Source organism: Homalodisca vitripennis, chromosome 1, assembly GCF_021130785.1.
Source record: "Homalodisca vitripennis isolate AUS2020 chromosome 1, UT_GWSS_2.1, whole genome shotgun sequence".
Classification (NCBI taxonomy): domain Eukaryota; kingdom Metazoa; phylum Arthropoda; class Insecta; order Hemiptera; family Cicadellidae; genus Homalodisca; species Homalodisca vitripennis.
This window is the reverse complement of record NC_060207.1, coordinates 106,285,495-106,300,580: the sequence shown is the minus strand read 5'-3', so window position 1 is coordinate 106,300,580 and position 15,086 is coordinate 106,285,495. Positions and strand designations below refer to the sequence as shown.

The following is a 15,086-nucleotide window of genomic DNA, read 5'->3' as shown; positions in this document are numbered from 1 at the left end:
GTCATAACGTGAGGTCAACTGCCAATATTGATTGTCATCCACCATCGCATCGGTACAACAGATGACCTGACCGGTCGGCTCAGCGTTTTATCAGCTTTTACTGAAATTGAATTCTTCTCAGAAACAAAGATGAGATAAAAATGAGCTAAATAAAAAACTAAATAAACAGGAAATCAATAATAAGTTGATATTGAGTGAATCATCGTTCTTGCAATTTTAATATAAATCGACTTTTAAATAGTTTCCAAGATGGAGAAAGTATGACAAACAATTTAGTTTATGTTCATGTAGTTTATTGCTAAAATAAGAAATTATTCTTACAGTTCTGCAAGGGGGTATCTAAGGACCCAAACCAGTACTAACGGTCACCAAAATCAAATTTTTATAAAAATCAATACGGGGATTATTTTGTTCTTAAAATCAATAACTTTTCTTTGGATCAAGAAGGAGTCAAACTAACCTTTGGCACAAGCTAACCTTTGTGCCTATTTCTAAGTCTCTGGGATTTTCATATAAAGAGTTATGGCACACATAGATAAGCACCGACACGGTTCAAAGAAAGACTTGTCGGCCCGTAATTGAATCTCGAAATCATCTCAGGAGCATTGATATGAAGGGAGCTAACTCCTAGACCTAAGCCATAATGGTTCTCAAGTTTTGCTAAACTGTGATCACAACAGCTATACGACATCTACCGCTATCAATGCGTGGGTCTGTAGCAATACAGTACGTCTGTTTCAAATAAATTAGAACAAATATACACAAGTCCAATAACAAGTGACCTCTATTCTGTTTTAAAATTGCACGTTCAATTTCAAATTATAAAATTTAAGATTTTTCTACAAAAACGCAGAATAACCGTCAAAATACTTTTTAAGAGATTTTTTTCTAAGCATTTGGCATTATAATTGATTATAGTAAAAGATTTAATGTAAAATAGTCTAAACTAATTTTTATGACTTTTCCAGGAATTGAACTCGTAATCTCATAATTATTTGCTAGATGCTAAATTTTAGAGCTATTTTTGGTATTCCTTAATGATATTCTTGGTTTGTATACATGTTTCCTTGAGTTTTGCCACACAAACTTTGTCACGAGTATCATTTTTAACTAATTAAGATATAATAATCCTAGAAATGAATTGTGCAATAGATGTAAACGTCCAACACTATAGCGTAACACATTTATGGGGTATGTATTTTATAAATAAAATCAGTACAGAAAAATATACGAAATAATAGGCGCTGGATCTTTTAGGTATGTTTATAACGTAAATTCTGTTTATCCTGGTACAAGGGGCAATTTAAAAAATTTAGGTGTAAAAGAAATATTATGAACTTAAATCATTCTCTTAATTTTTTATATGAATTCACATAAGTTATATTCCAGGCTCTAATAGTAAGTAGCAAACATTGCAGTGCCGACCTGAAGTGCGGGAGTAAGTGATCGGAGCGAGTTGGAATGGGCTACAAAGTGGCCAGGAGTAATTTTTAGTTCCTATAAAATGCCTTACCAGTAAACACTATTTCGTGAAAAGTGTGTAATACAAAACTTAAAATGGACTCCAACATATTTAAACGAGGCCAAAAAACTGGTGGGGTGGAAATAAACCAGTATTTTATGCCAAAGATATTATGTTTTATTATATGCATACTCTACATTATGACACATTTGAATTAAAAGCTATAAGGCAAGACTCTTCATGGTACCATTCATTTTGTTTTGATTCGTTAGAATTAATACAAATGAAGTTTTTCCCATTCAAAGAAAAACAATAGCTCTATTTCGAGTTTTATGTTATTGCTAGATTCACATTCACACAAAATCGATGGCTCTAACTGTATATGGTTGTAGCGTTTTCCATTGCATGTTATTGGGAGACTTCGATTCACAGAAAATCAATAGCTGTAACTGTACATGATTGTAGTGTTTCCGATTGCATTTTAATGAAGGGGAATGATATATCGTACAATTATATTGTAACTTTGACGTTGATACCTGATTCAACTGTAAGTTTCATGTCAAAACAAATCTTAGGAAGCTTCTTTTTCGTGTTATCGTGTTTTTATACAAGGAAAAAAGAGTTAAATATTTTAATTTTTTCAAACAAGATTGTATTGAAGGGATTGATTGATATAGAATTGTTCAATACCTTAAAAGGAAATAATATGAAAGATAGTTTTAAGTGTATATTTAATTGATCATCGATGGCGTAGATATCATAGAAAGTAGATAGAGAAAGCACTGAGTAGTCCGAATACCTAATATTTTATTTCAGTAGGAACATCTGGTTTGACCATCCAGTAAAGTTAAATTTTACTTTAAAATGTCTCTCCACTCATGTCTCGATACAACCATAGAGCTAATTTATGCATAGGATTTCAGTTGCTAAATATCCAAATACGTTAACCTTTTTTTTAGTGTGTTCCGCAATTAGAATAAATAGTTTGTTTTATAAAAGGAAGGTTATATTTTTATTGTAATTTATATATTGAAGAACATTAAATAGTTTTTTTCACTGTACGAGTCATTTACGCATGAGCATTCACGTTAAAAAATATTTAACATTTCTTATTAACGACAACACAAGTGACACCGCATAGACTCCAAACGACTAAACGAGGCCGTTAGTCAACCTGACTAAAGACAAAAGTTTAAATGATTGGTAAAATATAAAAAGAGAGAAACATTTGATTGTAAATCATGCACTAGATAAAATAGCATTTTTTTAAACCCTCCACTTCATCTCACGGACCAACTTGTCAAATTGTATAAGACTGGAAGACAGTTGGTTTTTTTTAAAATGAAAAGTAGACGTCATACTTAAGAAATTGACGAAAGCATTTCGTGTATTTTAATTCATCAAAAATTTAACATTTTTATTGTATAACATTAAAAAAAGATTTATTTAAGATAGTAGATACAAATTTAATTAAATGTGGCGAGATTGACTCGTTTTGGGGGCCATACGTTTTTGTAGCTGTCCGATCAAATCGTTCATGTCATATTACGTCAGGGAATTCACAGTTGATTTACACTTTTATTTACGAAAAATATTTTGAAATAAACTTTTTAGTGATGCATTATTTATTTTCTAATTTGTTTGCTAGAAACAAACTTAGAAACAACACGTGCGGTTGCTAGTGTTAAATATGACAGTAGTCTAGTCATAACAGATTGACAATATCGAGTCAACAATTGATTGTCAATTATACAGCGTTGTGGTTAATGTCATACATAAATGTTACAGCGTTCCGCATTACTTAGAGGTAATATCTTGTACGCAATGTTATCTTTTGTACGGATTATAGTATAACAGATATTTTTGCAGCAACCAGCTCACAGGGTGTATAGTATATAAGTTTATTTAAACTAGCTAGTATATCGATTGTTTAATCTGTACCGTCCTAGTGTCCACATGGCTGGAAACAGTTGTACGTGCTGCACTTATACAGAATATATTCACATTCGATATTAATCTGGGCTATGACGGGTTAAAGGATTAAAGGTAATTGGAATGTCCGGTAATTACAATTACCTTTTAGAACTTTCAAAATAGCAAGATACTATTGGTATTATACACATATTAATCCAAAAGCATTTACGATATGAAAAGTTATATTACCTGTGATTTTAAGGATTCAAAATAATCCATTTAGCTCAAAAGACGGTAATAAGTAAGATATGAGTAAAGAAGCTGGAAATGGACTTGAGGGGTGAGAATATTGTTCGAGAGGGCTATAAAGTCTATTACATTGTTTGCCAGAATACTAGGATGGGTAGAGGTTCGTCTGCCTACATATAAGTTATTATTAAAACTTTCAATATATATGGCTCGGTTTTTATATTTATCTATAAGACTATAGTTTACATTATAAAGTAGTCCTCTTTTTATGAATTGCTGAATTAAAACTGTAAATATTTAGGGTATGTTTTAACCAGTTGCAACTTGGAACATACTCCAGTCCTATTTTCGCTGCGTGTCCAGCGGAAGTATTTATAGTACCAAACACGTCTAATATTTATTACAAACTATGAAATGAACGCCTAATGAGATGACCGAGCGACATGTTCCGACTCATGTGTCTGCGCCACACCTAGCTATGTGATTGTGCGTCAATAAACGATCGTGACGTCATCACAGCACTAAGGTCAACAATAAATTGATTGTCGTAGCCACTGCCTGGCGTGGGACTGATTGTTGTCCGTAAACGGCGGTTTGATTCAACTGTCCATTCCACAGTGAACCAGGCATAATAGTCATCAATGGGGGGTTATTGATTGGATGATTAATGTACACTTACGAAATTTGATTGATATATTGTATTACTGGGATATACAATGAAATAGACACTTTACTATTTCTGGGCATTTGGTTAATATCGTGTCTGCCTTCGTATTAATCTAAAAACAAACACAGATAGTTGAAGTATAAATCTATAAAGTAATAGAATTTTTTGTTGATTACCAACTCTCCATAACTTAAAACTCCCCTAAAAGTTAAAATAACATTGAAATCTTAGTTATTAGACATATACAACCTATGTTGTGACTTCATCTAAATTTCCTATTCAACCTGCGTCGAAAAATTGACAAACAATTAAAATTGAAAGCGGATGTAAAACAGAATCATCTGTTCAATGAAAAAAGCTCTCCACATCGAGACCAAATATGTCAAGAGTTTCATGAACCGGAAACAGTAGATGATATTCATTGTGTCAAAGGTTTGAATAAATAAGTTGTAACAAAATACATTGTTTATATAATATAGCGTATATTAAATAATATGTGACGTCATTAGAAAAGGTGAAAATTTGAATCTTTCGTTAAATAAATTCTGTGATTCAATGTGAACATTTCGTTATGTACAATGTAATGAAATTAACGTAACAATCTATAATGTTATAAATAAAATAGATTAAGTATTCATGCTAGTTTTCCACGTTATAAACCAAGTGACTGTTTAATGTGCGCTGCCTTACTCTGTGTTATGCAAATAAATCTAAGTACTATTACGATAGTTCCCACAATTAACAACAGATTTTAATCACATAGTTTGTCTGCACGGAGCTCCCTACATGCTGCAAGCTTCCAGAAGTTTACAGGATCTTATAAGATTATATAAAAGAATATGTCGATTTTGCAGATAAATGTATTGGTGCTGCAAATTTGTGAATTAAAGTTTGAATAGTTTGGGAGAAAATGGTACCTAAAATAGCCAATTTGAAATAGTATTGTCAGATCCAACTTAAGGAATGGTATGATTTAAAAAAAACAATTTTTAGTTCCTTGCATATTACGTTATTTCCTGGATTATGGTTGTTATGGTTTTATACAAAATATATAACATCTGAAATGTGTTTTAATAACTTCATTTTATTTACAGTCAACTGCATGATTGAACAAAATCTTATATATTTAGCTTATGATTAACGAAAAATAAACATTAATAATAAATACATTTTTGTTCTGATTCTGTTTCCACATGTTCTGCACCCACCCACACCCACACCTACACCCACACCCACACACACACACACACACACACACACACACACACGCACACACACACACACACACACACACACACACACACACACACACACACACACACACACACACACACACACACACACACACACACACACACACACACACTTAATAATAGTTATTAATATTCAATAAATTGTAGTGTTTGAACGGTTTTATCATTAAAACTGGCTATTAAAGTTACAACAACCTAACTACAAAATATTTTTTGTTTTGTTTAACATCCTTTGACGTAAAGCACTGATGCTTACTCTCACGAATTAGTAGCAGATTATTAGAAAATATATAGACCGCAGGAACACAATGTATGATTTATCTTGTTTGTTAAACTCAACAAGGAGAACCGGTAAGGTCAGCTATGAATATTACTTATAAAGTTGTTCTGCTGCAGGCAGCAGGATTTGAACTATCGCTATCTCCAAACCAGTACAACCATTGACTCTTATACATTAAAGTTTTAAATTGTAAAGTATATTTGTATGACACTAACCGGTGAAGTCGAGGTCAGGTTGAGCCATCTTGGGGAGGCGCGACGTCCAGGGCTGACAGGAGAGTGGTTCCAGCCCGTCCACGTCGTTCATCCGCTCTGAAACATGTTCATACTTGTCAGCGACATAATTTGAAACTTTATAGAGTGTGTCCATGGTTTTGGACATACAGGTATCTAAATTAAGTAAACATATAATATACATTATATAAAACGCATTCGCTTATATTAGCGTAACAAGCGTCGCATTGTAGAAAATAAAACATTGGTTTCGGAGGATTTGCCAATTTTAACTGTTTTTGAAGGAATATCATCATGTTCTTCGAAAAAACTCGGTTAACTGGAAATACGTTTAACTACCATATTGGGCAGTGAAGGTATTAATTTAAACTGATTCAGTCTAAATTAACTATTGTATTTTTATCCTTTGCAAATCGCGAGATGTAACCGATTGTGTTTTTGGCTGACACCTTAAAAATGTTATCTATAAAAAACCACGAATTTTCTGCAAATGTTTATAGATAAAGGTATAACGTGAAGCGATTATGTTGATAAGTTTTGTGCTAGGGTCTAGTAAAGCATCTATGTATTGCGTAACCTTGAAAAGTTCTGTTCTTTAGAAATTAACAAAAAACTGTATAAACTGGTTGACACCATCCAAATTTTAATCATGAAATGAGAAAATGCAAAGATTGTGCCAAAACCAAAAAGTCAAGTGAGTCTTTATTAAAAAGCTGCTAGAATCGCCCGAAGATAGAACACAGGGGACTTTTCAGGGAGTGGGAATTGTTGACTGTACTTTGCCTCTATATTGTTGAGGTAATCGTATAAAACAGGTGTAATTGTGCCTTGATTCATGAGGACTTTCATCAATATGAAACCAGTAAAAGTGACATCATTAAAAATCCTCAAAATATATTGACGTTATCCCAACACCTGCAGCAAGATGTTGGTATCAGACTGATCAATAAGCTTCATGACGGTATAAAATACTTCAAACTAGTGGGAGTCGAACGTGTTCTACTATATTGACGAATTGATAAGCCATGGAATGTATGAAAGTGTTGGATCTAATGTCAATGCAATTGTGTTTGAGGGAATGTACGAAATGTATATCTAAATGTATGTATGAATGTCTAGGTGCTAAGTATTTTATAATCCAGGTGTAACGCTTAGTAACTTTAGAAGAATCATTATTTTGTTGATTAGATACATTCATATGAATTCCTCAAGGTGGAACAAGATGAAGACCTGGGATATTAGAGCTCTGTTGGCTCAGGCATTGAAAAATAAAAATATACCAGACACGATTTCCTTTTCTGCTGATTTTCCTTTAGTTGGGAATGTTGGCAAGGACCTTATCCCTTTGAAATGCAAAGTATCCCAGTATGTCACAGTAAATGGGACATACCCATCCCTTTTACTGATAATCGTGACTTCCAGTATCCAACGTCTTGTGGAACACAACAAAGCGACAACATATTTTAACGGGGGTTTTTTAGAAGACTTACTTGCAAAACCTTATCCATAATTCAACCTATTTTCGGTCCGAACAATGACATAAATGGTGTCGTAAAAGAACAGACCGCTGCTAAAAGTTAATACTGAACTTGGTAATTACAAGCTATAAGGACAGCTACGCCCTGGGGTTGGTGACTTAGAAACGTTTGGTCACGCAATGCCTTCCCTTAGCGTCCCGACTCAAAGGGCCATTACTTTACAACCATGAGGATATTCATTTTATCTGGATGATTGCTATTTTAATATATATTTTGTATCTTAGGAAAATACATATTAATACGTTTATAGCTCATATTTACTAGGTTTAGAAAATGTTTAAAATACATAGTTCCAACCAAGCCTCATACAGTCTTTATATTTGCAAATAACGCTTTATTGTTCAACGATGGAAATAAATTTAAGGAAGACTGACATTTAACAAGAACAAAAGAAGGGAATGAATATAAAATATTTTTATGAGCAGCAACTGTTGGAGAAGCCGATGTAATGATGCTTCTAGAAAACAAAGACACGTCCTTGACCAGCGTTATAATGAGGTAGAAAGATGGTGGGGTTGGTTGGGGCTGAAAGGACTGAGGGGAGAGGGAAAGGGTGAAAGGATCAACTGATACCGGAGTCACATTGTTAAAACATGTGATCGTATTTCTTTTACTTCCAAGGCCACACGATCTCGAGATGTTTGAAAGGAGCGTTTTTCATATCATTAGCATTGAATCAAATCAGCAGTATTCATTTATTTTTAAAAGCATTAAAAATTTTACAATATTAAAGAAAACTATAACAAAACAGCAAATGAAAAGTTTTGTGTACAGTTTTTAAACATAAAAATATATTGCAATTACCAATGAGCCTTGGGGAACCTCTTGCTTCTTTTCCATTTAACAGGTACCATAGAACATTCCAATCATCGTACATTAGAACAAATTTTTCGGTCATACTGATTCCAAATTTGTTATATAAAATAAATTTGGATATAATTTCTCTTTATTCATAAATATTATAAGTATTCATAAGTGTCTTTTATGAGTCTAACATAGAACAGACCTCACTAATCCATGTCTTAGATAAATGTTTAGGAAGAAATTCAGTTACTATTTAATCTCCATTTAGGTAGAAGGTCTCATGAAGGACTTAGTGACCTTAGATCGGCAAATGTAATAAAGTTGCTATTTATGAATATTAGCAACACAATATAATATATTATTCCATACTGGATTGAAATCATATTTTATAATTTATCAGCTTAGGAAGACTAGTATAAACTACTCATTTATGTATTCAATAATAAAAACTGTATATTTTTAAGCTGTATATTATTTTCAGTTACAGCAGTTGAAGTTGAGAAAATCCAATTAGGTAATATGGTCCTGTTGTTCATTGTGTTGAAGTTGTATTTTGATTACTAAACTTGCGACCATTGAGAATAAACTACACTCACCACTCATGTGTTATTTTTTAAACCATCTGTCGTGATGAATCAAATTACTAAATTTAACGTTTATTTTTAATAATAACCTTTTGGTTTTATTGAAACATTAATTTTTACAATTTAAATTGTAATAGGGTAAACTTAAGTCTAAACAGAAATAATTTATAATTCTAAATACATGTAATTGAAATTATATATGAAATTAAAATACAATTAATGTTAAACTTCCATTTTTAAACTCTTAAATTATTGTATTGTTAAGTTCCATTTAACAAATATTGAGTTTTGGTTCAGCGTAAGCAAATTCTCTCCCCATGGGTGGGCCGAAAATTCCTTATTTGTTTGTTTGTTGATTACTCACAAAATAATGGTTTGACTGGAATCCACTTTAAAATTTTGCTTGCACTGCCTTCTTAGGACAAGACAAAATCATGTTTAGTCCACATTTATAAGGATATTGCCCTGAAAGTGCCCTTATGAGTGAAATGGCATAAAGTTTCAAAGTGTGCAAAAACAATAGGACTTTTTTTATAGTTTGAGGGGGTAGACTACAATTACTTGGTTCTATTATTCCTTAATTACTGTTGCACATTGGATAAAGAAAAATTAAAAGTATGTAGTTTTAGTAAAAACGTTAACATTTAAATATTATTTTGAACAATATTAAACACAATTGATTTTTAATAAACTGCGTACAATAAATATCACGTACATGGGGGATCTTCAGGTCTCTAAAAATGCATTAGAAATTTGGTATCAATATGTCACCAGTAACTTAAAAAAATTAGTTGAGAATTTCAAATTGCCAAACCATTGTAATAATAATCAAATACGTATTTGGAATGCTTAAGACACGAAGTTCGGAAGTTCTCTAATTTCAGTACGGTTGTTGTTTAAAAAGGACGGAAACGTATTGAAATGTTTACGATATACATTTAATTTGTCTGTAAAACTGAAATTATCTGTCTTATCATTGAATTTGTCTGTAAACTCAAAAGTATGCTCCCAGAAAACATCAGAAACCTATCAGGAAATCGACTCAAGAAAGGACTTCAAGACTACCTATTGAAAAGACCAATATACACCCTTGAATAGTTCCTGACAACGGCAAGCTGAGAAAGAACTGCACTAATATTGAATGACATAAAATATGGGACCATTTTTACTTGTATGACATTTTGAATTTTGTATGAAACTATTACTGTACTCATGTTCATGTAATAAAGGAGACAAAACAAATCTTCTGGACATGAACAAGAAGTTTGAAAACACATTTAGAGAAGCGTTAAAGATGAATGAGACTGTAATATTGTGTTTTAAATGCAACTTAACAGGAAAAATGATTTAAAAAACTAAAAATTTACAAAAATATTTAGAAAATTTATCGAAACTTAAAGCAATCGAGTGTCAATTAGAAGATAACACGTACAGATGAGAGTTCCTGCACGACGGATAACAAGCGGGGCCAAGCCGGCTATAGATGTTCTTGTTGTCATCATGGTTACCAATAACACCAATGTACAAATATTCGCGATAACCTTTGGAGTGACATGCACCATAATGGAACCCATTGTTTATCATATATAAATGAAAAATTTCATAAAATGGATAAGGTACTATTTTAAGGAATAAAATATTACTCTGACTTCATGTGGTCTGTCTATTTTAACACATTTTCAATAAAATGAATTTGTAAAGTCATTTTATTAAGATATTTACAGAATGTGCAAATTCTTTTTAACATACAGATGAAAAAATATAGATAGATAACGTCTTAAAAAAAATAAAACCCCTTTAACACTTGTAATGATTGTGATGTATATATTTTGGATTTAGTGAATCCATCATCACATACACTAGTAGGTTAAGGTAAATACAAATTAAATTAAAACCAATAATGTCTTAATTTGATGTCCACAGTATACATTAAAGAAGATAAAAATGTTAAAAGCGTTTTGGTTTTGTTAACTGTATTCACCACTTGCAATGATTTCTTTTAAACTTTCAAAGTAAATTGTCAAATTAATCTTTATCTATTTATAAAACTGAAAACAGCACACTTGTTGACAAGACCAGTAAAGTTACAACTTATTTGCCAATAAAACAATCCTTCTCTTACTATAAACTCATTGAAAGATACAACTAAATTAGAAAGTAATTGAATCCCATCCGTTTAACCAGTAACTGGAATTGGGTTTTGTCGTTACTGTAATAGCTTTATTTGACAGTTAAACTGTTAAAACATCAGCCTATAAATGCCATCTGTGTGTGGTATTGTTTTACTGGGAACGATGTTAATTGTAAAAGGCAATATACGAATTGGCTCAACGCCGAGTAATGTTTTCAGTGAGGTTTGATTTTTATGTAACTGTAATAATTATTCAGACAGTTCATTTCAATGTACTGAATATACGTGCCTGTTAGTGCTTTACTCGTAGTAACTAATTTGTATGAGGGGTTCGTAATTTGTATTTCACAATTTGACGAATGGCTTCTTACTTCGCAGAGTGAATACATTTAGCAAGTTGTGCAAGTGAGCTGGGAAATTTTACTTTCACCGCAAATCCACGGGATATTTTGTAGTACACAATATTTGTTCGCCATGACTAGTTGAACAAATTATATAATTATTTAGCTTAAAAGTGTATATAACTAGATATTTTCCATTTAAAGTCCATTTTATGTATATTTTATAAGAACCTCTTTTAAGTTGGTACTAAACAGTTATATTTATAATTAGTATTATAAAAATGGAGACGTCCAACCTCGTTTACCCATATTCTGCGTGTCGCTGATCCAAAAGCCACTGCGAGGGTCTTATTCAACATAAATTAGTACAGTAAAAAGACAAAGTATTGACAAATCATTCAGACATAAATAGCACTGGAAAGACTTGCACTTGGGCTATGTGTAACCTAGACGTGAAGTTAAGACGCCTTAGATTGTTCGGTAACAAACTCTTCCAAAATTCAATTAACCCTTCCACTGCGACGTGAGGTTGTTAGGCTATTATAAAAACCTCTAGGCAGGAGGATCAGTCTGTAATAATAGTAGGGATGAAATCACATATTATAAAATTTGAATTCGGCAAAAAACAAAAAACCCAAACCAACTGTATCCAAGAAGCATGTGTGGAACCCCTAGTATATCGCCAGCTGTGAAATAAGCTCGGAAACTAATGTAATCGAACCGCCGAGCTCCACTCCCCGGGGCTGTTTATGAGAGTGGGCGGGGGGGGCGGTCCGGGGTTTATTCAATGACAGCAGTTCGGTAGCCGTTATATATTCTGGTTGTATTTGCGGTCCATTTCAACACACTTCGTCGGCCACAGTTGTTGAATTCTAAAAATCTGTTTCATTAAACATGTTTCCAGTTTAATTGGACTGAATCGTGTCCACAACTCAACTGGTCGACTGGCAGTCATGAGTATATGATGGCGTGTGTAATACAACGTGATAATTATGAGAAACTTTACGCATATTCTAGCACACAAGTTATACATTAGATACGTCATATTTCTATTCTCATGTGTCTTGTAAATATGTAAAAGATCAAACAATATTGCTAGAAGTTTAAATATATTAAGCCAATAGTCCAGTGTGTTCTTCAAATAACACGCGTACCTACAACATACAGCCAGACCGACAAAACAGAAGAGAAAATTTGCCAGCTTCATGAGTGCAAAATTTAAAGTTGAGATATGATCCGTCCTTGGGATCTTGCGGAAAGTTGGACTTCGCTAATGCTCACCAATCCCTTGGACGGACACTGCCATGATCATATGAGGTCCGGATGAAATACGGTATAAAGGTAAGATGTTTCATAATCCATTCATAATTTAACCGACACTAAACAACTCTTGACACTTGCACTGAAGTTCGACAAGGTGGCTAAAACACCTGTTTGCATTTAAATTTTATGAATGATTAATTATACAGTGCTTGATCAGTAGTGTAATGCAGATTGCAAAGGCAAAGTTAATATCTGCATTTTACTCCAGATTGTGCCAGTGAAGAATTTAAAACATTTGAGGCAGTGTAAATACTATTTAAATCCTGTTATAAATCCAAGTTTAATAGAGAACGATGTGAATCTCGTACATAAGGTACTTGCAAATGGTGGGCTTCCTTGGCACTGTGATTTGTCATTTCAACAGTGACTTAAGGAAACAGTGACTTCATATGCTTACTGTACATCATTCATAGTATTAACAGTTATTCCCTAGGCCTAACTATGAGATGCCCCTGATCGTCTTTATAAAAGTTATCTTAAACAGTTATGACTGAACACTTATAAAAACATCCAACCGAACACTCATTGTGCCATCTTAAACTGACTTACAAACTTATATGTTGTAAATAATGTTTCTCTCCAAAAGCCATTATAAATATATATAATTGTTGTACTGATTTCTTTTATATTTTTATATTTTATATAATTTATGCACCTGAAGACCGTTTTTACCGAAATATAGTGCCAATTAAAAAAAAACATTTTATTTGTACAGTAATTTACTAAAAATAATATATGAAACAATAGACTTGATTGATGGATAAGTTTTTCGATATTGAAACAGTTAAATAATTATAAGTGTAACAGTCTTTGTCAATATTATTAGCTTAAACGTTTGGAAGAATGTAGCCTACTGAAATTTGTCTATTGAGAAACATAAATTGAATCTTTATTCAGTTGTACAAAGAGTTAGCAAGAACATTACAGAACATAACATATTTTAGAATTTTATTGATATGTAGAGTAAAATATTTCAATTTTGGATGCAAACGCTCATGGTTGATCACTAATGTAAACAAGTTATAAAGTAGTTGTTGACAATATGGAAGGTTCCAAAAGTAACTAGGGTTAATTTTTATTATTAAAGCTAACGCGGTTTATAACAGAGGACTCGTTAAACATTGGTCCAGTCTGTCGCTGTGGTAGGACTGCAAAACATCGCATATTGACCATTAGTTTGCGGAAAGTATTTAATCTAAATACTCTCTCTCTATACTCTCTCTACTATAGGAGCCTTGCATGACTTGGATACATTTCTTTGAATTTTGTGTTCAATTGCAGACAATAGGTGGTTACAATATTGTGTTAGTTTTTCTTATATACGACTTTTATTACTGCACATATAAATATATTAACATCTTGAAAATGTCAAAACTTATTTTAAATTCTCTATTCTGAATTATCCTGATAATATTATAATTCTGAAAGTGCCTTTTTTGTTTGTTTTGTTTTCACGTGTAAACTACACAAACGACTGTAGCCTACTGAAGTTTTACATATGTATTACTGCGGTTCCTGGGATGAATAAAGGCCAAATTGGTTTCTAAAGTTGTATAATGAGTTAATTTAATGAGCCTGTCACATTAAACAACCCTAATGTGTTTTATCTGTTCTGTGTTAACATTGTTTATTATTTTCAATTAGTTTTACAGTGAGTTAATGTAGCCATAATTTATAGCATCGATTTAGATTTTAGTGATTAGGTAAGTACTAATCTACCTCATAAAATGTCCTAACACATAAGAAAGTCAGATTTTGACTCTGAAGACTCCCTTCGAAGCATTCGACAAGAACTACGTAAATGAAATTTCGCTGGACTGTTTTTTGAACTAATGTACCCATTCAAGCTCTAAATGTTATAAAATATTTAAAGACGTTTATTATAAATTTAAAGACATATAATACTCTTCTTAGTTCTCTTTTGACAGAAGTCGGCTTCTCTGAATTGTGTTATAATATTTTGTCTTAGTCGAGAAACAAAACACAATAAACTATTAAACAAAACACTAAGAACGAAGAATATTACAATGGTCATAATTATAAACTTTTGACGTATTTTCATGATAGTGACAATAGGGTAAAATCAATATTAGCGTCAGAAATGTAATTCATTCGAACGAGCAGTAATCCTAAACGTGCAACGCGTACTAAATTGTGTGCAAAACAGCGGGAACTGCTAGCAGTTCAGACATAAAGACAATGTAGTCAAACTTTTACTATGAATCTAAAGAATGTTATGAAAACTACCTAAGTAGTCTTTTGGCAAAAGTAGGCTTCTTAGAGTTGTATATTTTCAGTATGTATAGA

The 15,086-nt window shown here is 32.3% G+C and overlaps 1 protein-coding gene across 1 annotated transcript in view; it reads right to left on the bottom strand.

Moving 5' to 3' along the window:
* Positions 1-15,086, bottom strand: part of LOC124368632 (SCY1-like protein 2) — a 156,129-nt gene that overhangs the window by 40,991 nt on the left and 100,052 nt on the right. Inside the window, exon 4 of the mRNA XM_046825871.1 lies at positions 6,041-6,136. Within this exon, the coding sequence (XP_046681827.1) occupies positions 6,041-6,136 (96 nt within the window). The remainder of the gene's footprint in view (positions 1-6,040; positions 6,137-15,086) is intronic.